Source organism: Sarcophilus harrisii, chromosome 3 (genome assembly GCF_902635505.1).
Source record: "Sarcophilus harrisii chromosome 3, mSarHar1.11, whole genome shotgun sequence".
Classification (NCBI taxonomy): Eukaryota; Metazoa; Chordata; class Mammalia; order Dasyuromorphia; family Dasyuridae; genus Sarcophilus; species Sarcophilus harrisii.
In genome coordinates, this window is record NC_045428.1 from 609,567,895 (window position 1) to 609,595,842 (window position 27,948).

General features: G+C 39.8%; 2 protein-coding genes across 2 annotated transcripts in view; one reads left to right on the top strand and one right to left on the bottom strand.

Moving 5' to 3' along the window:
* LOC100922207 (zinc finger protein 883) overlaps positions 1-796 on the bottom strand; it is a 44,892-nt gene extending 44,096 nt beyond the window's left edge. Inside the window, exon 1 of the mRNA XM_031961840.1 lies at positions 725-796. The gene's annotated coding sequence lies outside the window, so the exon portion shown is untranslated. The remainder of the gene's footprint in view (positions 1-724) is intronic.
* LOC100921947 (zinc finger protein 665) lies at positions 711-27,782 on the top strand. Its single transcript, XM_031963544.1, has 5 exons — positions 711-797; positions 10,006-10,143; positions 12,608-12,734; positions 15,780-15,875; positions 25,593-27,782. The coding sequence occupies exons 1-5, from the start codon at positions 792-794 to the stop codon at positions 27,686-27,688; spliced, it is 2,463 nt and encodes an 820-aa protein (XP_031819404.1). The 5' UTR covers positions 711-791; the 3' UTR covers positions 27,689-27,782.
* The last annotated feature ends 166 nt before the right edge of the window (positions 27,783-27,948 follow it).

Here is a 27,948-nt window from a genome sequence, read left to right on the forward strand (position 1 = left end):
CCTGAGCGCTGGGGTTGAAGACCCCCATTAAGAGGAGCATGGCTGGAGACCCGAGAGCTGGAGGCCGGGGCTACAGAGCCCCAGGAGGAAGGACATGGCCAGACACTGGGAAGCCCTCCGGCCTCAACAGAAGGGGAAGGCAAGCGACCCTCCCCGCCAAAATCCAGGCATGCTGGATTTTCTTCCGGAGCTTCTTTCCCTCACTTATCCCTCCCCAGCTTTCCCAGCCCACCCAGTCTGCACACCCGAGGCAGGTCGCCATTTGGACCTAGCTTTTAAGATTCCCCCCCCCCCCCCGCTCCACCCCCGGGGAAAAAAACCCGGCCACGACCAGCTCCTTTTTCCACACAATTTTCGGGGGATTTAAAAATCTCTCCCACTGCATGTAACTCAAAACAAATCAATCCCCTCGGCCCCTTTTCCCTTCATCCCGGGGCAGGAACGCCTCCACCCCCCCCCCCCCCCCCCGCCTTAGACCAAGATTTCCTTCCGGGGGCCCCGGGAAGAGGAGAAGGGGAGGTGCTGCGGGGGGAGAGGGGTACGGCAAAGATGGGGGGTAAATTGGGGGCGGGGGAGGGGTTCAAGCTGTAGGGGAAGTGCTGGAGCACCCCGGTCCGGGACACTGCGGCCCAGAGGCCTCTGGGACATAGGAAGTCAGGAGGCGATGGCGCCGTCTACACCTCTCCTTGCCATTCCAAGTGGTTTGACCCGCATGGTTCCTTACCGGCCGCGCCTTCTCCCACGGAGCATCCTGGGCCAAGTGATGGATGACCAGTTTATGAAAGGAAGGAATGGGGGTAGGCGCGCCTGGTTCTTTGGGTACTTTCCGGGAAAGACCACGCTTGGAGGAGGGGAAATGGGGCGGCACCAAGACCGCAGTAGAAAGTGGGGAGGGGTACTGAGGCAGAGGGCGTGGCTCGCGGAGCGGGGCCAGCGGAGGAGGGCCGGGGACGAGAGCATCCCTGCCGCCCCCGCCAGGTTAGAGCTGGGCGCTTGACCCCGGCTGGGGTCGGGTCTCCTTTTTAGAGGGTTTTGGGGAGCGCCCCCCCCCGTCATCTTGGGGCGAGCTCATTTACTTCCCCAGATGGTCCCCAAACGACGAGCCTCTCGGGGTCCGGAGGTCCCGGGGCCGGCCGGGGCTGGCCGAGCTCCGGGCCGAGCTCCGGGCGCTGCGGTGGCGCCATGGCTTCCGCCCAGCCCGCGTTACTTTGTGATCCAGCGTGTGGCTCCTGCGCCTTTAGTCTGTGGGGAGATTAGTCCGGGGCAGCCGCTGGCCTTGAGGGGGTCCTAAGGGGCGCAGAACAAGATGACTTTTTACACCCCCTCAAAGTCCCGGAATTCGGCCTCCCTGCCCTAGGACCCGCCTTGGACTCCGGCACTGAAGCGCCTGCTCCCTTGTCCCCTCTTCTTTCGAGCCCCTCAGTTTCCCTGCGGAGGAAGCATCGCAGACAGGATTGTGTGTCCCAGTGTCTCGCTTCTCCTGGTCATCCCGGAGGGCTTCCTCCAGAGCCCTCCCCACTCCCAACTTTCCCTCCCTTTTAGATCACTGTGTGTATTTGTGTGTGTGTCTGTGTCCGTGAGAAAGAGAAAGGGTTCTGGTCTTTCTGGTTCCGGTTCATTTGGCTTTGCCTTCTCCCCATGTTTCTCTAAGATCATTGAGCTCATCATTTCTCAGAGCGGAGTAGTATTCAGTCCTAATCACGGACTGTCGCCACATGTCACCATTGCCCAAATCATGGACATCCCTATAATTTCCAGTCCTTTGCCCCCATAAAGCGAGCTGCTTTTTAGTACAGGCAGATTCTTTTCCTTTTTCCCTCTTCATCTTTGAAAACAGACCTAGGAGTGATATTTTGTGGCTCAAAGAATAGAGACAGTTTAATAACTTTTTGGCCCTAATTCCATTTTGCTCTCCCAGGTGGTTGGAGCAGTTCCCACTTCCACCAAGAGTGAATCAGTCTTCCACTTTTCCATATTCCCTCCATCATTTGTTGTTGTTGTTTTTATTTGAACTAATTGATAGGTGGCAAATTGTATCCCAGGGTGGTTTTAATTTGTATTTCTCTAGTCAATAGTGATTTACAGCATTTGTTTTCATGTAACTATAAATTGTTTTGACCACTCCTCGGAATACTACCTTGCCTATCCTGTGACCATTCAATTGGAAAAGGATTTTGTCTCACAGATTTTACAAAGTTTTTATGTAGCTGAGATGGGAACCTTTATCTGACTTACTGTCCACAAATTTCCTCCCCGGTGTTGTGCTTTTCTTCGAATCTTTGTTGTTTTTGCATAAAACTTTTTAGTTTAATGTAATGTAAATTATCCATCGGAAAACTCGCTTTGTTCTCTCTTGCTTATTCATAAATTGATGACTTATCCATAAGTCTGATGAGTAATATATTCCATGTTCTTCTCATTTTCTCTTCATACAAGATTACTGTTATTTATTTGCTGCTCTAAGTTGCATTTCTATTCTGTTTCATTAATGTTTACCAGATAGTTTTAATTATTACAACCTTTTAATATTACTCAAGATCTGGTATTACTAAAACTCCCTTCTTACATTTTTTAAAAATACTTCTGAACTGTTGATTTTTTGTTCTTCCAAATAAATGTTATTATTTTTTTCTAATTCAGTAAAAAAAAAATGGTAATTTAATTGGCATGGCAATTAATATATAATTTAAAAAAAAATTTTTTTTGTTGAGGCAATTAGGATTTAAGTGACTTGCCCAGGATCACACAGCTAAGAAGAGGTAAGTGCCTGAGACTAGATTTGAACTCAGGTCCTCCTGACTTCAGGGCTTGTTCTCTATCCACTGCATCACTTAGCTGCCTTGGCATTAAATATAAAAATGAGTTTTGGTAAAATTGTCATTTTAAAAATATTTGCCTGGGCCACCCATGAAGAATGACTATTTCTCAAGTTATTTAAATCTAATTTTATTTGTATAAAAAGTTGTTTTATGATTTTATTTATATAGTCCTTGGGATTCTTTTGACAGGTGTATTCCCAGATACTTAACACTGTCTACAATTACTCTAAATGGGCCATCTTACTATCTCTTCTTGCAGGGTTTTGCTTGTGATATATAAGAATGGTAATGATTTATGTTGATTTAATTCCTATCCTGCTATTTTACTAAAATAATAAATTGTCTCAATTAACTTTCGAGTTGAGTCTTTGTAATTTTCCAGGTATGTCATCCTGTTGCCTGAAAAGAGACATTGTTTTATTACCTCTTTCCCTATTTTGATTCCTTCTATTTCTTTTCTCTTTTTGTTATTGCTATAATTTCCAGTACAGTATTGAAATTGGTGACAGTGGGCATCCTTGTTTCACACCTTATCTTACTGGCTTATCCAAATTACAAATAATGCCTGCCAATAGTTTTGGTTATTTTTTTTTTAATCAATTTTTAAAAAATCCACTTAGAGCAATACGTTCTTTTTTTTAGCATCTAAATCCTTTATTATTATTATTATTATTATTATAGCTTTTTATTTACAAGATATCTGCATGGGTAATTTTTCAGCATTGAAATTTGCAAAACCTTTTGTTCCAAATTTTCCCCCTCCTTCCCCCCTACTCCCTCCCCGAAAGGCAGGTTGACCAATACATGTTAAACATGTTAAAGCATAAATTAAATACAATATATGTATACCATGTCCATACAGTTATTTTGCTGTACACAAAGGATCAGACTTTAAAATAGTGTACAATTAGTCTGTGAAGGAAGTCAAAAATGCAGGCGGATAAACATAGAGGGATTGGGAATTCTATGTAGTGGTTCATAGTCATGTCCCAGAGGTCTTTCGCTGGGTTCAGTTCATTACTGCTCTATTGGAACTGATTTTGGTTCATCTCATTGCTGGAGAGGGCCGCGTCCATCAGAATTGATCATCAGATAGTATTGTTGTTGAAGTATATAATGATCTCCTGGTCCTGCTCATTTCACTCAGCATCAGTTCGTGTAAGTCTCTCCAGGCCTTTCTGAAATCATCCTGCTGGTCATTTCTTCCAGAACAATAATATTCCGTAGCATTCAGATACCACAATTTATTCAACCACTTTCCAATTGATGGGCATTTGTTCATTTTCCAGTTTCTGGCCCCTACAAAGAGGACTGCCACAAACATTCTTGATCTTCTTTAATATCTCTCTGGGATAGAAGCCCAGTAGAAACACTTCTGGATCAAAGGGTATGCACAGTTTCATAGCTTGTTGAGCATAGTTCCAAATCGCTCTCCAGAATGGCTAGGTGTATTCACAATGTATCAGTTAGACCAATACTTTCAAGTGTTTTTGTTTTGGTTTGGTTTGGTTTTAGTAGAGAACAGTGTGGTACTTTTATCAAAACCTTTTTTCTCAATTCTTTGTTATAATCATGGTTTTAAAAATGTTTAATATTGATATAAGCCATCATACTAATAGATTGCCTTATGTTAAAATTTCCCTGTATTCCTAGTATAAATCCCACTTGGTCAAAATGTATATCTTTGTAATATCTAATAATCTTTTAGCTACTATTTCATTTAGGAGTTATGCATCCATATGCATTCATGAAATTTGCCTATAATTTTCTTTCTCTATTTTTACTCTTCCTGGTGTAGGTATTAGTGTATGGGACAGGTCGGGTGCAAGACCCCCTTCCCAATCCAATTAACTAATCAGAGACATCATGGGGTACAAAAAGAAAACATTCATTTAATCTCTGCAGGGAGAGGCCCAGACACATACTTGGGAGCCATCCCAATCCCAGTCATGTGCCCCTTGAACCTGGCTAGCTTGCGACTTGTCAGGGTTTAAAAGCAAAAGACTGGAGCCTTCTCATTAGATAGACTAAAAGGATATAACCATCCTTGACTAATGGTCACCAATGCTGGCTGCCCCCCACATCACTTCCTGCATCTCCAGGTTCAAAGTTCATTCCTCCAGAGAGCAAATGACCTCTCCAAGGTCCCGTTCTGGAAACAGGGATCATGTGACAATAATCAGAAATACTTCATCCAATCAGTCCCATTCATTAGTATCATATTTGTTTCATAAAAGAAATTTGATGGAATGCCTTCTTTGCCTCTTATTCCAAATAATTCATTTAATATTGTACTTAGTTGATCTTTAATTCTTTGATAGAATCTGTATATTTTATATGTAATTTGTAAATCCATCTGTTCCTGGTGCTTTTTTCTTAGGAACTCATTTATAGTTTGTTCAATTTCTTTTTTTTTTTTTCTACTATTTAGGCATTCTATTTCCTCTTCTGCTGATCAAGGTAATTTACATTTTTGTAAATATTCTTCCATTTCACTTAAATTGTTAAATTTATTGGCATATAATTGGGCAAAAATAACTTATGATTGCTATGATTTCATCATGGTGGTATATGTACCCTTTCCATTTTTGGTTCTAGTGATTTGATTTTCTTCTCCATATTTTTTTAAATCAAATTAACCAATGACTCATCTGTTTTGTTGGTTTTTATAATTACACTTTGTGACGGTCCTTCCATCTTATTATTACTTACTATAGTCCTTCTCAGCCTCTCTTTTTACCCTACCTCTATCACCTTCTCTCTCCCCCCTGCACCTGCATTTTAGGAGCCTCTCCCTTATTTTTTTCCTCCCCTGCCTTTCCAAAAGTCCTGTTGCTATACTTTCCCTGGTTTTCCACCTCTCTAGAACCTCAGAACACACTTCTACATTCCTAGACTGTTTCCTCTTCAACTCTGAGGAGAGCAAGGTTCCAACTTTTCAGTCCTTTATCCCACCTGGGCTCTCTGTGTCAGTTCTTTCTTTCACACCCAAATTTATGAGGTGATTGCTCCATTTTACCTTTTCTAGCCAGTTTTGTTTTCTAGAATCCCTCCATCATATATAACTCAGCTCTCACTTTTCTTTCAAACTACTTAGTAACGATTCTAGTTTGAAGAATTATGATCACATTTTCATATAGAAGCAAGACACTCTATGTTCATTGTTCTCATTCCTTTTCCTTCTCCATCTTCCTTGAACTGATGAGTCTAACGGAATGTCTAGTCTCTTTTGAGTTTAACATAGTAGGAGGTGGAGGCAGGGAGTCTCCACCTGACTTCTACCAAACTGCTTTCAGTTTTCTCTGTAGTGCTTGTTTTTTCAAAAAAGGGAATCCTCCTTTACCTATCTGTGTCCTTGAGTTCATCAAATCCCGGGCTACTGCATTCAATTCTTATGTTTTTTTCTTATCTAGTTTGTTCCCCTTGATCTTTCATCGCCTGATCCAGAGAGAAATGAATAAAACCCCAAGAACCATCTCTATTGTATACTATACAGACCCAATGGCAGTAACCAGGAAAGTGGAAAGACCGAAGCAAATAACCCTCTGAGTAATATCCAGAACATTGGCTTTCTCTAAGGTTAGATGAGAGAAACCAGCTTCACTCAGAGTCCCAGATGACTCCTTTCCAGCTAGAAGGCTATCTCCACCATACAGAGTTCTCATAGGACTGGATTCCTTGTCCAATTACTTTGTCACAAGATAGGATTCAATCTGAAAGGAGAGATAGTTTGTCTCCCTTTTGATATAAAGGTAAAACAGCAATAAAACCTCAAAAGGGAGGGGGATGAAAGGGCTCATCCAGAACACAAACATTATTTTACATCAGATAATTTAGAGCTGGTCGGATTCCCAACAAATAAAATTGATGTGGGAAAGTATTTAACCAATATTTCATTGGTTCTTGATGTTCAGACAAACCTTAGTGGAGAAGAGCATTGTAGAGTAATCACCATTGTGGTGAGGCTTTTAGGACTGATGCCCCTTCTGACACCCAGAAAATTCCTACTTTAGACCTCCCTCATTTCTGGCATGTTGATGAGAAGCCCAATCTCAAAATCTTGGGAGAGCACCCGGAGCCAGTCTGCCCCTAACAGGAACCTTTCAGTCTTCCTGATACCTTGGGGAATTTTTCCTTGAAACAAATTTAGAACATTTGGGGAAAAAGGATTGCCATGTTTGAACTTTGCTTTGTGCATCGTAGAGACTAGATTTGTTTGAAGCTTTCAGACCAGATTTGTTGCTTAATCAGGATGTGCTGTTCATACTGATCCCGGAGCCTTTTGTGGGGCAGGGAGGGTGATCCAGACAATGAGGCAAGGGATTTTCTGAGATCTACCTTTTCAGCAACCTGTGTGCCATAGTTGGAAACTGCTTCAAGCTGAGCACTAAGCTGTTGTTATCTTGCTCCTGACTTTGAGCTCTATTAATGTAAAATTTCCTAAAAAGGTTCTGGGAGTGGGCTCCCTAGTTCAGCTCTTGCCTCTACCAGATCGAAACACTAGGTAATTTTGTAAGGGTGCAATCATTTCACCCTCAGAATTATTTTTCAAATTAGCATTTTTACACTACCGTTTCCCCAAATCCCAATATAAGAAAAATTGGAAGCATAACAATAATATAAAGTTTCATTTTAAAAGGTGAAGGAAAATTGCCAGTGAATACTGAATATTCTGAATTATCTTCCATAGAAAAATCACTTGATCCTTCTGATTATTTGACCCTGTGGATTTACTGTCTTCTGAGTAGAATGGAGTCATTCTGATCCAATTATACTGAATGTTTATTCCTACAGCCCCTAATCATATCACCTTAATGTCTAATTTTAAGTGACCTACCTGTAGAGGCTCAAACATCCCCATTACTGTAATGGGATAACAAGTCTTTCTTTAAGTGAGCCCGCATTCTAATTTAGATTAAGAGAAAATCCAATCCAATCTGGATTAACACTTGAAGGTAAATAGAATCCCTAATTTTCCTAAGGCCCAGTTGCAGTCAGCACCTCAAATATAGGACTCAGTACTTTCTGTTTGGCTACTGCCTAAGTTTTATCTGGCCACCCTTGCTACTCCATAGCAATGAGCTCCAGAGCTGTGAACGACAGGGGGAAAGGTGGAAGGCTCGGGGGAGGAGGAGATCTCAGAGATGAACAGCCTGATGGGTGGTGATCCAGGTGGAATATGAGCCCTTGGGGTGGAGTTGGAAATCTGGAAGGAGTCCAGGGCAGAAGTCAGGCCATTCCAAGAGCTCAAGACATTCTACAAGATGGAGGGCTGGGTTTGGAGAGGGGAGGCAGGCCAGGGTTTGAGATCCTGGTCCTGTGAATGATTGAAGGAGACAGCCCTTCTTGGAAGTCTCAGGGGCTGGTAAGGTGGGAACTCTTGAGATCAGGAGAAATCTAGAGTGATCTGGCTGGAAACTGGAACTTTTGGAGCTAAATGCCTTCTGCAAGCCAGCTCTGTAGGTGCAGGTCCCAGGAGGTCCCACCAACTCCTGGCATATCTACCCTCACACACCCGTGCCCACCTCCGAGCTTTTGTTACTTGCCTTTGTCTTTGCCATTGGGCTGTCATCTGACCTTTGGCTTCAACAGGAACATGCTGCTCTACCAGACTCAGCTATTAACAACCCCTCCTATCTCTGTTTTTCACACCCCAAAAACTTCCCAAACGTCGGAAGTTACCGTCCCTGGATTTACCACCGATTCACATTTTCCCAATTTCAGACTTTGCCCATAAGGAGCCAGGAGTCCCACCTTGTCCCTGGATCCTGATTAGAAATGTGGTGCTTCTGCCTTCCGACTTAGGCCCTTCATAGATCAAGAGTTCTGCCTGCTCTGAGCACCCTCTCTGGATGTGGGCCCCCAAAACTCTGGACGTGGGCTCTGCCTCTCTCCCCCTAATTGCCCTCGCCCTGCCCCAGTTCTTGGGCTGGTGCCCTACCAGACTCCAGGCTCTGGCTCCCCGTGTCCAGGCTCCCTTTAGGGTCGCCAAGCCTAAGCTGTACCCTAGGGTCCCAGGCAACCTCCCCAACTCCTGGGAAGACCTCAGAACACAGTCATGTTGCTTTCCCAGAATCCATGTTAGCCCGAAGCCTTCTGTCATCCCAGTGCCCCTGATCTCCCTGCCCTAAGTTATGTCAGGACGTCTTCCTCCCAGACCTTACCTGGGCTCCCCTTTCCCAGGTCTCTGGCTTTCCTGCCCCCTCTTTTAAAGCCCTCAAACACACGTCACAATCTCCCCCCACCTTCAGCCAGCGGACTGAATCCCGGGCTTCCCCAACTTCCTTGGTGGTTCCCTCCACGGCTGTCCTCTTGATGCGGGAAAGATTCCAATCTTTGATTCCCAACCCCCCTAGCTAATGTAAATTACCCTTTGACTCACAAATCCTGGTCCCTTTGAATTCCAATAGAAGGTCCCGACCTGTCCCAGCCCCACCCGGATCTGAGCCAACTCTGGGGCTACACCCCAAAGCCCCTTGAGCTAAGTCTCTTGACTTAAAAGGACCACACTGGGAACCTCTCTTTGTAGAGATTCCAAACATGGTCGCCATGTGAGCACCCTCTGTCCAGTGCCCTCCTTATCAATACCTTCCCCTATCTCCTACTTCTAAACTCAGTAATAAACCTCTTTTATTAATCTAGCTCTCTGGGCCAATAAATGCTTTTATTGGGAATTCCGCACCGGTACTAGACCTTGTATACTGCCTTATCCTTGCGCCGAATCTAAGGGGGTTGCAGGGGAGCTCTGTTTGACTCCCTGTTCCCCAAACCTGCCACTAGACCTTAACTAAACCCTAATTTCATTTAGGTACCAAATGTAGACCTCAACACATGGTCTACACCTCAACATTTGGTTCCTGACCTCAACACTCTCATCCCCAAAGTTAATTAACCTCCCTTCCTCCTGGATCAAGCAGTCAGTCTGTGGTAAGTCAGGAAGACAGGATGGCAGAGTACCAACGGGAGGCAGAGCTCTGCCAGGTCTCACCCCAGTGGGATCCCAAAGGCTTCTCTGCCTCCTGGGTCTCTGTTACTGGGGGAGAGAGGAGTAATGTTCCTATTCACCTCCAAGCCTGCCCCTCCCTGCTGGCTCCCTTCCCTACCAGGTAGAGGCCCTGAGGGCAGGGCCAGAATCACTGTATGTATATGTATATGTATATGACCACCTCCTCGATTAACCCCATAGGCCAGTCTCCTGAGCAGGAAGTCTCCTCTGAGATCCTTCTCCTTTGCCAGCTCAGCCTGCAGAGGACCAAAGCCTGTTCCAAGGAGAAATCTCAGAAGCAGAGAGATGGTCACTGGCAGCCAGAGACCGGCACCCCAGGTGAGTGCAGTCCCTCCGCAGAGCTGAGCAGCATCAGCCCAGGGCAGTCCGGAAGCTCCACCTTGGTAGAGGAAGGGAGTCCTTAGCCGGGAAGATACATTATCTTCCTGATTCTTCCCGTGTCCTGCCCCCTTCGGCCACACATGGCTGCTCGCAGGTCTCTGAATTTTTCCCTCTTGATCAAATCTTAGGTCAAGTCATAAGGGCTTAGAAAGTGGCTCCTCTGACTGTGTGACCTACCAGGGATGCAAGGGAAGCTTTAAAAATAACAAGTTGCTTTCAAGTTGTTGACGGTCAGATTGGAGGAAACATCTCATCAACGGTGTCCAAACAAGCTCTGTACAATATAAAGAGGAGACACTTTCACAGGGAAGGCTCTAGCAACGTCAGGGACCAGGAAAACTTGTTTTCAGAAGGTGATACTTTAGTTGAGATTGGGAGGAAGCCAGGGGTTGAGGGGGAAGGACATTCTGAGGGGAGAGACAGAACCAGGGAAAGGCAGAGTCAGAATCTTGGTCAGGACTGGATTTTAGTCATAACTTAAAAGCATCCGGGAGCCAGAAACGAGGGCAGAGGATTCCAGGCCAGTTGGGAATTAAGAGAAAATGTCTGGAGCCCAGAGAGGGGATGTTTCTTGTTGCAGGCAGCAGTGTCACTGGGTGAAAGAAATGCAGAGCTGGCAAGTTCAGTGTAAGAAGACTGAACAAGCAGCCAATGAGTGCCTCATGATGGTGTTGAGTGTAGGAGGATTTTGTGTGTGACCCTGGAAGTGATGGGGAGCCACTGGAATTTATCGGTGGCCCAATACTTGGTTAAATGAAGGGCGCATTTGGATTGGGGAACATCTTGAAGCAGACTGACCCAGCTGCAGGTTATTGGAATCGTCCAGAGTGAGGGGAGACTTGTTATCAGTCAAGAAAAGGGCTGCCTTCTTTCTGAGACTTCCCGGAAAGAAAAGGAAGAATGAAGACTATAATATGAATATAATTGTGAAAATGAAGAATGGTGACCTTTGAGACCTTAAATAAAAGGAAATGTTTAAAATTCTAGAGAATCTCAAAAAATGGGAAAAAACCAATAAATGCTTTACTTGTTCTGAAATTCAATAGCAAAGGAAGTTAAGGCTAAATATGGATTACAAATAGTATAAATACAGTGTTTTAAAGAAATCAAAATGATGACAAAGTAAAGAAAATTTTATCTACATAAGAGAATAACGATAGAACCCAATAATAGAATAACTGCATTGCCAGGGTGAAATAAAAGAGTCAAGGATGACAATAAGTTTGAGGGACTCTAAGATAATAAAACCAGGAAGAACACTGCAAGTGGAGTGGCCAAACATATTCTAAATGTAGCAGATTGGAACGATAGATGACCCCTCCAGAGTAGCAAAGGATTGCAGATGAGGCCACTCTTGTGTGTTACTCATCTACTACATAAATCATTCTCTTGATTCCTGGTCCCCCAAATTCTGGGTGTCCTAGGGAGTCAATTTAATGATTTGTCATAAATACTCTTGTTAATGTCACTTTGGGGAGTTAGTTCAATTTCCTTCCCCAGCTAATAAAATAACATCCCATCATAATTTCTCATTTCTATATAACTATAAAAATGACAATTAAGGAATAAGTTCCGTTAACAAAGGAAAGCGATCATAAAGCAGTGACAAAAGCTATTTTGCTATGACATATCATATGTAGCGTCATTTGAAGTCCTCAATAAAACTTTATTGGAAACAATTCAACCCAAATTGTGATACTGTCTCTTAAGAGTCCTCTTCATTCATCTAGATAAGATTTTATTTCAACTTTTTAGGGAATTAGCTAGATAAGTATTGTTCTTTGCTCTCCAGTGATCACAGATAACATCCTGCCCCTTTCCTCCATCCCAGAATACATTTGCTAACTTCTCACAAACTTTTCATAGTATTTTCTTTTGTTTGTTTTGTTTCATTTTGTTTTGTAGAGGCAATTGAGTTAAGTGACTTGCCCACAGTCACACAGCTAGGAAGTGTTAAGTGTCCCAGATTTGAATTCAGGTCTTCCTGACTTCTGGGCTGGTACTCTATCCACTGCCCCCTTCATAGTATTTTCTTAACAAATCACTTGTAACATTGATGAGGAGAATTTCACATTATCTTCTCTCTCCTTCACAGATTCTCATATTTCATTGATAGAACACATACCTTCTCCCCGATTTCATGGGAATTTCATGTCATAATAAGATATTTTCCCAATTTTTATTATTCCAACGTGATTCTCACTTCCAATATAAAATGCTTTTCTCAACATGCCATTGGGCTCTAAATGTCTTATGGTTTCAAGTGTTGCCTCTGATACTCTTCTGAGTTTGGGCAAATCCCTTCTCTGCTTCAGTTACCTCCTTGAAACTGATGAGAGTTGGGTCACATGAATTCTGGAGTCTCTTTCCGCTCTAAATCTTGTGACTTTTGATGATTTAGCAGATGATGACATTCAAGGATGTGGCTGTGAACTTCACCCTAGAGGAATGGAGCCTCTTGGACCATTCTCAGAAAGAGCTGTTTAAGGAGGTCACGCTGGAGAATGTTTGGAACTTTCTATCCCTGGGTAAGGACCATTTTGTCTGGCCACTTGGAATTTGTCATCAGAAGAATGTTTTCTTTCTCTAGGTATTGTGCAGATTATGAAAATTTATCAACTACTTGAAAGGCTAAAATCCTATGAAAGGTCTTTGTGTTTTAGGAAGGGAAACTGGGACTTTTCTTTATTGCTTCTAATTATGTCTCATATTTTAGGTAGCTTTAGGTCAAAAATAATCCAGTATTTTTTTTTTTTACTAATAGCATTTTTCTATTTTTATAAATATGTGCAAAGATAATATTCAACATTAACCTTTGCAAAAACCTTGTGTTCCAGATTTTTTCCACCTCTTCCTCTCCTTTCTCCAAGACAGGAAGCAATCCAGTGTATATTAAACATATGCAATTCTTCTAAATATATTTACATACTCTTTTTCAAGCTGCACACAAAAAAAAAAATCAGAAGAAAAAAAACATTTTAAAAAGTATGAAAATAGTATTCTTTGAACCAGGAGATCATTATACATGGCAACAGCAATTCTGATGGACATGACTCTTTCCAACAATGAGATGACTGATACCAGCTTCAATGATCTTGTGATGAAGAGAGCTATCTATGTTGTGCCAGAGTTCCCTTTTAATGTCATGACCCAGTTTCTCCAGTTGTCCTATTTATTCTGCCTCAGGTTATAACCTTTCCCTTTTAATGTTTGATGAGATAAAGGTCTACCTCACTTGCTCTGCCCCAAAACACCAGGCTATAATCATTCCCTCTTAAATGGTTGATGAAATGAAGATTTTATATCTTTAGGTTATAGACATTCCTTCTTAATGTTTGACTGGATAAAGGTTTATCCATTTTAGATGTCATTAGAATATCAGTGACCTCCCTCCATTGTTATCCTAGGGGCCTCTCCCACCATTAGGTTATCCCTACCTAGGTACCTCCTCCATTATGTCACTGTTCTTGTTATCCTATAAAAAAGCTTTTGTGTCTCAATACTCAGGCTGGATTCTTTGAGATGATGGTCTCATCCAGCCCTAGGACAAAGATCCATCTGGTTCCAGTATCTCTTTCCATTTAATAAACTATTGAATTGGTCTCTAATTGGTCTGTCTTGCTCAGTTTCTTTGGCATTACATTTACACCCAGAGAGAGGACTATGGGAACTGTTGTGGTTTGCTTGCATTTTGTTTTCTTTCTCATTTTTTTCCCTTCTTGACCTGCTTTTTCTTGTGCAGCAAGATAATGGTATAAATATGTATACATATATCGGATTTAATATATTTTAGAATGTTTAACATACATCGGATTACATGCTGTCAAAGGGACAAGGTAGGGAGGAGGGGAAAATTTGGAACATAAAACTGCAAGGATCAATGTTGAAAAATTAATCATGCATATATTTTGAAAATAAAAAGCTTTAATTAAAAAGAAAATACTATGCTTTGATGCACATTCAGCCTTCATAGTTAGCTTTCTGGATATTAGGTGGCCCTTTCCATCCCAAGTATATTAAATTTGCCTTTAATCACCTCATTGTTGAAAAGAGCCAAGTTCATCACAGTTGATCCTCACATAATGTTGCCTTTACTGTGTACATCGTTTTCTTGGTTCTGCTCATTCACTTAGTGTCAGTTCATGTATATCTTTCCAGGCTTTTCTGAAATCAGCCTGTTCATCATTTCTTATAGAACAATAATATTTCATCACATTCATATGCCATATCTTATTCAATCATTCCCCTCCTGAGTGGCATCCCCTCAGTTTCCAGTACGTTGCTGGCTACAAACATTTTTACACATGTGGGTCCTTTTTCCTCTTTTATGATATCCTTGGACTACAGACCCAGTAGAGACACTGATGGATTTAAGGGTATACACAGTTTTGTAGTTCTTCGATCATGGTTCCAAATTGTTCTCCATCATGGTTGTATCATCTCACAGTTCCACCAAAGTGCATTAATGTCCCAGTTTTCCCACTTCCCCTTCAGCATTTCCTATTATCTTTTCCTGTCATTTTAGGCAATCTGAGAAATGTGACTTGGTACCTTAGAGTTGTCTTAATTTCCATTTCTCTAATCCATAGTGATTTGGAGTAGTTTTTCATCTGACTAGAAATGACTTCAATTTCTTTATCTGAAAATTGACTGTTCATCTCCTTTGACCATTTATTAATTGGGGAATGGTTTGTATTCTTATAAAGTTGAGTCAATTTTCTATATGTTTTAGAAATGAGGCTTTTATCAGAAACAGTTGCTATAAAATTTTTTCTTCACTTTTTGTTGCCCTTTTAATCTTGGCTGCATTAATTTCGTTTGTGCAAAACCGTTTTAATTTAGTGTAATCAAAATTACCCATTTTATATTTAATAATAGTCTCTGTTTCATCTTTGGCCATAAATGCCTGTCTTCTCCACAGATCTGAAAGGCAGGCTACCCCTTCTAATCTGTTTATAGTATCATCCACTATATTTGAATCATGAACTCATCAACCTTATCTTGCTATAGGGTGTTATGTTGGTCAATGCCTAGTTTCTGCAATGCTCAAAAAGCAATATAGCATTAAAGAATCTCAGAATTTGAGATGATCTTAGATATCATATCGAATCTAACTTCTAAACAGATGTGAATTTTGTCTACAAAGTCTGAAAACTGCTCGTGCAGCTTTTTCTTGAAGTTGTGCAGTGAAGAGAACCCTTTACCTGTCAAAGCAACCCAAGCAATCCCCTTGGGGATAGGTCTTGACTTTAGAAAAGTCTTCTTATTATCAAGGATAAGTTGATTGTTCCTAATTGTTCCTTATTATTCCTAATTTTGCCTAGTATAAGACATTTTTCCTTATTCTTCCTTCATTGTTCCCTCAAATTTCCGTACAGTTAGAGGGGAAAGAAGGAAAAGGTACAATCATCAATATATACTTATTGTATGTCAGATACTGTGCTATGTATATAAATATTTTCTCATTTGAGCTATACAACATCTCTGTGACTTTGGTCCTATCATTTTCCCTAAAGAGGACCAAATTATGAATTTCCCTTCATCCTCATCATCTCTGTATTCCCCATGCCTAGGGCTTCCAGTTGCCAGAGAAGATCTGATCTGTTGTTTTCAGGAAGGGGAAGCACCATGCATTCTGAGGGGAGAAAGCTCAAGGAACTTTTGTCCAGGTGAGTGGGAAGAAAGTGGATGTGTGAAGGCTGTTTTCATGATGCATTTACATGTTGTAGTGAAAGCAGTGCTAACCTTGGAGACAGGACGAAATACCCTGAAATTCCTTTTTAGCAAAGTGATCCTGTCAATTTCCTCATTTATAAAAGGAAGTGATTGGACTTCATGGCTTTTCAGTTCTCTTCTAGTAATAAAGCTCTGATTCCATATGAAGTCACTATTTGGAACTTTGGGGCATAGAACTCTTCTGAAATTATCATAAAAGGGCTGAGGGTATCCAATATAAATACTTTCCTGAATTTTTTCAAGTCAGTAAGCATTTATTAAGCATCTACCACATTCTTGATGCTATGCTGAGCACAAAGGATAAAAAGAAAGGCAGGGGACAAACCCTGCTCTTAAGGGCATCAGTATCTGATGGGGAATACAATATGCAGACAAATTAAAAAAAAAAAAAGACCTACCATATCCAGGATAAATTGGAACTAATCAAGAGCGGGAAGGCAGCAATCCTTTGGAGGTTGGAGGATTGGAGAACACAATGCAGAATAAGGACTTTCAGGTGAGACTTCAGGGAAGCCAGAGTGAGCAGAAGGGGCAGCCAGAACAAACATGAAGTTGAGAAATGGAGTGTTCTGGTCATAGAACAGAAGGAGGCCTGTCCCAGTCCTTACTGCACAAATGGAGGGGAAGTAAAGTGAAAGAAGATTGAGAGGGTGGGAGAAGACAGATGATGAAAGACTAGGGGATTTGGTTTGATCCTGGTGATAGGGCAAGTTTATTGCATTGTCAGTGACATGGAGAGAAGTCACTTTTTGACAGCTGGGTGGAGGACAGAGTAGATGGAAAAGTGACTTAAGTAATCTGGAATTCTCCTGTGTACCTGGTGGCTGGGGACACTGTTGGGAGACAAGTGGGTGGATGTAAGAGATAATAAAAGGCAGAATCTATGGGATTTCCATAGGGTTGAAGTGGGGGTGGAGTTTGAATATGTGAAAGATAATGAAGAGTAGTTGGTATTTATGTTGTGAGATTGGATAATTGGGAGGGTGGTGTCCTGTCTTATAATAGAAAAGTAAAAATAAGATGGTTGATGGGGAAGAGAGTGAGTTTAGTTTTAGACTCCATTTTAAAAGGAAAACCAAGAGAAAATGTTGCAGAACCTAGAAAGAAGAAAGTATCAAGTAAAAAGGGTAATTGGCTGTAGAGAAGAACCCAGTAGACAAGGAGAGATTGAAAGTTGAAGAAAATGTGGGGATGATATAAGAGGGAATGTTTCTGGGGGAGATGAGGTTGACAGGAATGATTTGTGCACATAAAGAGGTATGCCCGAGATGCAAGAAGGGCCACTTCTTCATGCAAGACCAGGACAGTGGAGGAAAAAAGAAGGCATTTGATTGATGTGACATCAGGAGGAAATGAGAGAGCTCTTAGAAGGATCCACATTTTCTTAGGAAAATAATGCCAAATGTTGAGCTGTGTGAGAGAGTGGAAGCAAACCAACTAAGAGCATTTGAAGGAATTTGTAAAAACTGCTGTGGTGAAGGTAAAGGGATAGGGAGTCAGGGAGATGTCACAGGATTGCCTTGCCATAGTGAGAACCCATCTGAAGTGATATCACCTACCTTTTTAGTGACCCCAGACATCTGGGTTTCATGATTTTCTCTGTTACTACCATTTGGGTAGGAATAGAGGCCACTACCTTCCTGGAAGTAGTAATCCAAGGCTGAGCCTTTTAGAAGTCTTCAGTCCAAAGTCCTATTTCCTAATATCTATGGCCCAATCTTGGCCTCCATTCTCAGAGAATAAATGGCCAGATTCATGTAGATGCCCACCCTAAGGTTGGGAGAAGTAAGAACTTCCAGGCATCCACAAAACCAGACCTTCTGAGAGGTTAGATGTCTTTATGAGTCCTGTCAGAGCAAATTAGGTTTAGAATTAAAGGTCACTCAATAGAGGAGATAAGGGACAAGACTTGGGGTCAGAATCTGCATTTGAAAGAGGAGGGAGGAGGTTGAGGTGGAAGCCTAGGCTGGTTAGACCCAGCCCCAATCTCTAAGTTAATAAACATTCATAAAGTACAGTACATGTCCCACAGATACAAAGTAAGGGAAAAGCCGGTCCTTATTGTCAAGGTGCTCCTGATCTGGCCCACAAACATGGAGGTGGTTTGAGATCAAGCAACAAATCAGGATGTTCACTCTTAGCGGATCCAGGGAAAAGAGACTGTTTTGACGTGGAAAAAACATTCAGTTTAAGGTGGAAGTGAACATAAGGAGAGAAAAGAACAGTGTCAAAAGGAGAGTACATTAGAAAGCAGAATAGAGTGGAGAAATTGTCAACATCACAGCATTAATAGCTAACCTTTCTGGAAGTTTTTCTGGAGGCAGCCTTAGTCTCAGTTTAAATAAATAATTACTTCAAAATCGCAGCCAGCTGGTAAAAATGCAAACGTTTATTTCTCCTTCCAAATTAGCCCAGTTAGTTGAGGCCTATCTCTCTGCCTGGCTCCAAGAGAGCCAGCTTTGTCCTTAGCTTCTGCCTCTGCTTTCTTCAGCCTCCAGTCAGCACCAAGTTGGAAGATGCAATGAATCTCTCTGTACCTCCAGTCAGTTCCCAAGCTCCAAGAGCTCCCTCTATTTATGTGATCTCCCAAAGGTTAACTCCGCCTTCTGGAGGGAGAGGGATTCTGAGTTATCTCCCAGAGTGCTCTCTGGTCCTAAGGGAGGTGTGAATTCAGCTCTCATACTAGCCCTGAACTCTCCCAAAGGTGTGAACTCCATTGAGTACTTAGGTACTTATGAGCTCTCTAAAGGTGTGAACACAAGCATTGTTCTATCAGTTCCATTTAGTACTTTGTTTCAAGTTCTGGCCCAAAATATCTCTTTCTAAGATCAAATCAACTCCAATGTCTTAACACTTTGTAAAGATTCCAACAAACCTTCATATAATATTTATTTTCCAAGTGATGGACAAATCTTATTTGATCTTCAGAACAACCATGGCAAGTAGGAAGTACTATTATTATCCCAACTTTATGTGAAAGCAACAGAAGCAAACAGAGGTACTGTGACTTGCCCAGTGTCCCCCAGGTGAAAAATGTCTGAGTAAATTTTCAACTCAAATCTTCCTGAGTCCAGGCAACATTCTCTGTCCATTGTACCTCCTAATTGGTGGGAAAGTAACTTTGTACTATAATGGAAGCTTCAAATAAGGGAGACAAGTGGATAAATGTCTTTTTAGGTAATGTTCTAGCCAGTCATCTGGGAGTGGAATGAATGGAAGACTAGGTGGGCCTGAAGAGTGGGGATCAGGCCATTCCAATGATCAATTACTACATGTTGATCCACATCTCTTCTTCTCACCTAGTTTTTGTCTAAAATAGGGAGGGATAGGTATCAAAACATAACATTGAGAAAATAGTTTCTATAATAAAATATACACGAGATGATTCACCTTTTAAAATAGAGGAGGGTAGCAGAATGCATTAGAACGTAGAACCCAACATTGTGCAGGAGAAAGGCACTTGACATAAAGATTCATATGGCCTTCACATGAAAGGATGACTTACTGTAATAGCTTTTTAACTTGGCCCCTAAACTCACTCTACTCTTTGTCCTTTAACCCTGTGATAACCTATAAACTGAAAAGTGAAATGATCCATTTACACAACATGAAATTACTTGTTTATCTATTTATTTTTTATTTTTAGAAGTTTTATTGTACATAGAAAAAAAATACAATTCCAAGCTTTGCTTTGTCTATCATAGTTCACTGATCTTTTTATTATTATTATTATTATAGCTTTTTATTTACAAAAAATATGCATGGGAAATTTTTCAACATTGACCCTTGCAAAATCTGTTCCAATTTTTCCTCCTCCTCTAGATGGCAGGTAGTCCCATACATGTCAAATATGTTAAAGTATATCTTAAATCCAATATATGTATACACATTTCTACAGTTATCTTGCTGTACAAAAAAAAATCATATCTAGAAAGAAAGAAAAAAAAAACCGAGAAGGAAAACATAAATGCAAGCAAACGACAGAAAGTGAAAATGCTATGTTGTGGTCCACACTCAGTTCCCACAGTCCTTTCTCTAGGTGTAGATGGCTCTCTTTACCACGGAACAATTGGAACTGGTTTGAATCATCTCATTGATGAAGAGAGCCATGTCCATCAGAACTAATCGTCTCATAGTCTTGTTGCTGTGTATAATGGTCTTCTGGTTCTGTTTATTTCACTTAACATCAGTCTATGTTAGTCTCTCCATGCCTCTCTGAAATTATCTTACAACATGAAATTACAATGGATATTTGTTATTGCAAAGATGTATAAATAAAAGATGGTGCCCATATGTTGGTAAATAAGTCAACAAAAGATGATCTGAAAATATAATGGAAGATGATGGAGTCATAAAAAAGGCGCAGTGTCAAGAGTTGTCTGAACTGATACAGAGAGAAGTGAGCAGAATCAGGGCAACAGTTTATACTGTAGCAACACTGATCAATACAACAAACAGCCATGACTCTAAAGCAGTTCTCCAGAGTTCTGTGCTTAGAACTCCTTTCATGCCCAAAAAATTAGTGTTGTGAAGCCCCCAATCATTTAATTTTCTATTCATAATATTCTTTCAAATTCATGTATTAAATATTTACAAGAATGGCAAGCATAACATTTGGCTTTCAAAGTTGCAAATTGATAATTTGATTCCACTGTATAATTAGAAATAAAAAAATTTTATTCTGCTTCAAATTTATCGTAAAAATTATGGTAAAAAAATTTAATATGGGACTTTCTGGAAGAATTTAAATCTAATAAGAGCCAATTTTTACTGTTATCTGTAAGACTACAATGAAAATTACCCTCTTTTTACCGATCTTGTTAAATATAAAGTCTTTAATCAAATAAGTTACAACTTAGAAGACATTTTGAACATAATGCATTATTTCAAATTAATTCGAAGTTGAACTTTTCTTTCCAAGCAAAAGTTTGGCATATTTGGTATGCCACCTGACCAATTTGATCCTTGATTTAGTAATAATAAAAAGAAGAAAAACAAAATAGTAACTAGCATTTCTACATACTGGCTCTTTTATGCCAGTTACTGGGCTAAGTGCTTTATAAACATCTCTCAGTGGATCTTCACAGCAATGCTTAAAGGAAGAGAGTGGTTATGGTTGGTCCAAGGTCACAGTGTAAACCAGTGTTCAAGGTCAGACTGGAATTTAGGTCTTCCTTGTGAAGGTTTTTCTTGGGGGCCAGCCTTAGTCTTAGTTGAAATAAATAATTACTTCGAAATCTCAGCTAGCTGGTAAAAATGCAAACGTTTATTTTTCCTTACAAATTTAGCCCGGTTAGTTCAGAGACCTATCTCACTGCCTGGCTCCAAGAGATCTTGTAGTTTTGTCCTTGGCTCTTGCCTCTGCTTTCTTCAGTCTCCAGTCAGCTCCGACGCGTGGCTTCTCAATCTCCAGTCTGTGGCGAGTAGTCTTTTCTTCCAGAGTGTTCTTTCTCAGAGCCCTGTTGATGTTCCGGAGAAATTCTTCTTTCCCTCCAAGAGCTTCCTTCATTTATGTGATCTCCCAAAGGTTAACTCCACCTTCTGGAGGGAGAGGGATTCTGGGTTATCTCGAGAGTGCTCTCTGGGCTTAAGGAAGGTGTGAATTCAGCTTTCATACTAGCCCTGAACTCTCTTGTGAACTCCATTGAGTACTTAGATACTTGAGCTCTCTAAAGGTGTGAACACAAGCATTGTTCAATCAGTTCCACTTAGTATCTTGTTTCAAGTTCTGGCCCCAAATAATTCTTTCTAAGATTAAATTAACTCCAATGTCTTAACACTTTGTAAAGAAATGTCTTAACACTTTAGTAAAGATTCCAACACTTCCTGATTATTGAATACAGTTCTCTATACAAAGCTCTTTCTCGTTCAGTTCTTTCAGTCATGTCTGACTCTTCCCCATTCGATTTTCCTAGCAAAGATACTAGAATGGTTTGCCAATTCTTTCTGCAACTCACAAAGATTAGGAACTGAGACAACAATTAGGATTAAATGACTTGCTGTATGTATCTAAAGCTAGATTTGAACTCATGGAAATGAGTCTTCCTGACTTCAGGCTTGTCATTCTGTCCACTGTTCTACCTACCTGCCCAATCAATGCACCATCAGTTTTATTTTGTTTTATAACTAGAATACAGTGAAAATGCTCCCTTAAACATTAATAAGGTAGAAAATGGTAAGAGAATTTATAAGATCTCTTGTTGAAAATTAGAATTCATTTTTTGTTTTTAGAACCGAAACTGGGCAACAAATGAATGGCTGGTTATTGTATGAAAGATATATTTATCCTCTTGACTAGTGAAAAGTAGTGTATTAAGTGGATAAAGCAACCTTTGTAAGGAAAGGCCTTTTGACCTTGCTTTGTTCTTCACTGGCACACTGCTTACACTCTCTTAGAAACTATGGACTAATTGGCCTGGCTTGCAGTCTGGTTCCTCTGCAAATCCCCTAGGTCATTCCTCAATTGATAAATGATCAGAAGAGAAATAATCTAAATGGGTTTTGGCATGAAAAAGCAATCTACATCATTATTGATTAGATAGATGAAAATTAAAATAACTTCTCAGATATATTTGACACTTGTGAGATTGGATAAAAATATTGAAGGGGGAGCAACAAATGTTGAAAGAGATGTGGAAAGGATGTGTACATTAATTCATTGTTGGTGGAATTGTGGACTGATATATTTTGAAGAGCAATCTGGAATTATGCCCCAAGAGTTATTAAAATGTCTATATGCTTTGATTTAGCAATACATCTACTAGATGATTAGGGGAAAAGGAAAAGAGCCTATATGTTTTAGAATGTTGTAGCAGCTTTCTTTGTGGTAGGAAAAAACCCTGGAAATTGCAGGTATGTTCATCAAATGGGGAATGGCTGAAAAAGTTATGGTATATGTTTGTGATGGATTACTACTATGCTATGAAAAATGATGAGGTCAACAATCTTAGAAAAACATGGGAAAATTTGCATGAAGTAATGAAAAGCAAAGTGAGCAGAACCAAAAGAGCACTGTATACATAGCAGCAATATTGAGCAATTAAGTCACTTTGACTACAATAAATATCCAAATTAAGTACACAGGACATATAAAGAAAGATGATATTTGTATCTAGAGAAAATAATACTCTGTGTGTGTGTATGTGTGTTCCTATCTACATAGAAACACATACACACATATATATTTGTGTCTAATGGTATGCATCTCTGGGGAGAAAGAAGGAAAAAAAGAACAAGAAATTTATATTATAATTTCATTATATTTTTAAGATGTGCACATCATAAGTTGACAGATTCATGTGCAATTTTTTATTATACTGTTATTACAGAAATGCTAATTCCATAAAGTAACAATAAGATGTTAAACTTAAATAAAAATAAAAAAAATTTTTAAACCCCTAAATTCACTAGATAGAATAATAAATATAAGATGAGTTAAGTACTGCAATGAGAAGCGATATAAGGTGTGTTTTTGTTGGATGTGATGGTCCATGTTGGTTTCAAGATGGTTGTGCATATTTTGTAATCATGTGTTGCAAAGAATCTACCATCTGTACTGCAAAAATTTTTGTTTCGCTTAATAGTATTTTTTCTTTCAATTACATGTAAAGATAGTTTTTAACATTCGCTTTTGTAAGTTATTGAATTCCAAATTTTTCTCTTTCTGAGCAATCTAATGTAGATAAAATACAATTATTTTAAATATTTACACATTAGTCATGTTATGAAAGAAAAATCAAAACAAAGGGGGAAAAAAACCCAAAGTTAAAATACTATGCTTTGATCCAAATTCAGTCTCCATATTTCTTTCTCTGGATACAGAGGACATTTTCCATCCCTTTAAGAATTGTCTTGGATCACTGGATTGCAGAGAAGAGCTAAAGCTACCATAGTTGATCATCACGTAATGCTTTTGTTGCTGTATATAATGTTCTCCTGGTTCTTCTTGTTAGCATCAGTTCATCTTAGTCTCTCCAGACATTTCTAAAATCAGGTTGCTCATCATTTCTTATAGAACAATACTATTCTATTATATTCATATACTATAATTTATTCAGCCATTCCCCAATTGATGGATGTCCACTAATTTCTAATTCCTTGCCACCACAAAAAGAGCTGCTACAAATGCCCTTGCATACGTGGGTCCTTTTCCCTCTTATGATCTCTTTGGGATTCAGAACCAGCGTTAATGCCACTGGATCAAAGGGCAGGTACAATTGTATAGTCTTTTGGACATAGTACCCAGTTGTTCTCCAGAATATTAGGTCATTTACCAATTCCATTAATAATGAATCAGTGTCCCAGTTTATTTCTCTAATCAATAGTGATGTAGAGTATTTCATGTGATTATAGATATCCTTAATTTCTTCATCTGAAGTGTTCATATCGCAGAACCATCAATTAGGGAATAAAAATGCAAAATGTTGCAATTCCCTTGATGTAGTAATTATAGTGCTGATGAAGTAAGATTACAAGGTAACATTGAAATGAAGTAAAAGAAGTAGTTGCTTCTAGTGCATTGTACAGAAAGCAATGAAAATATATGGATCCTTGCAACTACTCACTGAGAATTGAGTTGCACTTCTAGGAAGTGCACTTTTCTGGAGGCTGGAAACAATTTGATCTAAGGTTGAGAAATGGAAATTATTTATTTCACTTGGTCAGAAGTTGACACAATCATAGAATGAATACAAAATCATTGTACACCAGATCAAGATAGTTTGGAATTAAAGAAGATAAATTTTGGAAAACAAATGGATGTTATTGGTTATGTTAAAGAAGTGATAAGCCAAAACAGAATCTATTACAACTTTAATTAGGGAATTGTGGGGGAAATGGTCGGCAATCATACTGTGGTCTGAAACATGGTAACAAAAAAAAAAAGGATGATTAAAAGAATTTACCAGGACCATTAATGATTTAATGCAGGCACAATAATCTATTCATCTTAAAAGTTGAATATAAGACTGAATATTCTTGATAGATAAAAAGTAAACCTATTTCTGATCTATTTATGAATTTTATAAATATGAAAACTAATCAGTATGGTAAAGCAAGAAGATTGCCCAAGAGTGACAAAAGAAAAAGTGAAAAATTTCTAGAAAACATTTGAAGAAAGTATTGAAAGTGACATGGAGACATATTTAACTTATATTGGATTACTTGCTGTCTCAGGAGGGAAAAGTGGGGAAGGAGGGAGGAAATTTTAGAATGCTAGGTTTTGCAAAGGTGGGTGTTGAAAATAATCTTTGTGTTTTTTTGAAAAATAAGAAGCTATTTTAAAAAAAAGTGTCATGGAGAAAAGCCATCTAGTTCTATGGAAGGAATATACTGAGGGTTGAATTATAGTCACAATTTTAGAGATTTGGGTTAATTACTTAGCCATTCTGAACTCAAGATTTGAGCTGTAAAGTGTAATGAGAAGCCTGCCCTGGTTACATTGTAATTCTATTGTGAAGATTCAGTGTTACTGTATGTGAAACTCTTTGCACCTTAAAATCATACTTGAGATGTGAGTTATTGGCATTTTCAAGTGATTGCTTCTGCCTATTTAAGTTTGAAAAGTCTTCTTTTGACTGGGAAAATAGAACAATGTTTCCTTTTTTCCTATATTTATATGTGTTTTTGTGTATATCTGTTTGTTTCTTTAGAAGCAGGGACCACATTTGAGATGGATGAGATTCCTGCAAACCAGAGCATTTCTGTGGAAGAATCTGAGCAGCTAAAATTCATGGGTGACAGTCCTTGTGATTTCATTGTGAGAGAAATCTGTGACTCTGATGGCAAGGTACATAAAAATCCAAAGAATCCTCATGAATTTGATGGAGTTGGAAAGAATTTCGCACAATATTTAGTTCTAAATCTCCATGACAAAATGATGTTAAATGACTGTTTTAAGTACAGCAAGTATAGAGAATGCTTTACTGAACAGGTAGAGCTTAATCAGTTTCATGAGAAGCCTCCTGAAATGCAAAAATATCAAGGTAATCTGCTGAAAATGGTCTTCAGCTTGAGGTCAAACTTCACAGAACATCAGAGAAGTTATATTGGCAAAAAACTGTATGTTGGTAATGAAGGAGGAAAGATCTTCAGCCACAATAGTAAGATCATTAGCCATCAAGAAATTCACACTGGAAAGAAACCTCATGAATATCAAGAAGCTGAAACAACCTTAACCCAGCCATTAACACTTCTTTACCATCATAGCTTTCATGCTGGAATGAAAACAAATGCATGTAATCAGTATGGGAAGGTCCTTCATTGGAACTCAGATCATGTTAGACATGAGAAAAGTCACACTAGAGAGAAACCTTATGAATGTAATCAATGTGGCAAGGCTTTCAAATGTAATTCCAGTCTTGCTGTGCATCTGAGAATTCACACTGGGGAGAAACCTTATAAATGTAACCAATGTGGAAAAGCTTTCAGATGCCCCTCCAGTTATGCTAAACATCATAGAATCCACACTGGAGAGAAACCTTATGAATGTAATCAGTGTGGAAAGAGTTTCACACAGAGGTTCAGCCTTGCTAAACATCAGAGAATTCACACTGGAGAGAAACCTTACAAATGCAACCAGTGTGGTAAGGCTTTCACACAGAGCTCCAGCCTTGCTAAACATCAGAGAATCCACACTGGAGAGAAACCTTATAAATGTAATCAGTGTGGAAAGGCTTTCAGATGCTGCTTCAGTCTTGCTACACATCAGAGAATTCACACTGGGGAGAAACCTTATAAATGTAATCAATGTGGGAAGGCTTTCAGATCCTGCTCCCATGTTGCTGCCCATCATCGAATCCACACTGGAGAAAAAACTTATGAATGTAATCAATGTGGAAAGGCTTTCACAAAGAACTCCACTCTTACTACACATAAGAGAACCCACACAGGAGAAACACCTTATCAGTGTAATCAATGTGGAAAGACTTTCAGACATAGTTCCAGTCTTGCTGAACATCAGAGAATTCACACTAGGGAAAAGCCTTATGAATGCAATCGGTGTGGAAAGGCTTTCACTCAAAGCTCCAGTCTTGCTGTACATCAGAGAATTCACACTGGAGAAAAACCTTATAAATGTAACCAATGTGGAAAAGCTTTCAGATGCCCCTCCAGTTATGCTAAACATCATAGAATCCACACTGGAGAGAAACCTTACGAATGTAATCAGTGTGGAAAGAGTTTCACACAGAGCTCCAGCCTTGCTAAACATCAGAGAATTCACACTGGAGAGAAACCTTACAAATGCAACCAGTGTGGTAAGGCTTTCACACAGAGCTCCAGCCTTGCCAAACATCAGAGAATCCACAGTGGAGAGAAACCTTACAAATGCAACCAGTGTGGTAAGGCTTTCACACAGAGCTCCAGCCTTGCTAAACATCAGAGAATCCACACTGGAGAGAAACCTTATAAATGTAATCAGTGTGGAAAGGCTTTCAGATCCTGCTCCCATCTTGCTGCCCATCATCGAATCCACACTGGAGAAAAAACTTATGAATGTAATCAATGTGGAAAGGCTTTCACAACGAGCTCCACTCTTGCTACACATAAGAGAACCCACACAGGAGAAACACCTTATCAGTGTAATCAATGTGGAAAGACTTTCAGACATAGTTCCAGTCTTGCTGTACATCAGAGAATTCACACTGGAGAAAAACCTTATGAATGTAATCAGTGTGAGAAGGCTTTCATTCAGAGTTCCAGTCTTACTGTACATCAGAGAATCCATGCAGGAGAAAAGGCTTATTAAAGTAATCAGTGTGGAAAACCTTTCTTTTAGAACTTCAGTCTTCCTGTTCATGAATTGGAGAACCTACAGTGGACAGAAAACTTATGGACATAATTAATATAAAAAAGGTTTATGATTTATTTCCAATTTTACAAAACAAGAGTTCACACTGGAGAGAAACCTGAATGAATGCATTGTGGAAAGTCTTTCAGCCAGCTCCATGACTGGTGAATATCTGAATCTTTCTGAATGCCATGCATATAGCAGATTTTTAAATTGTT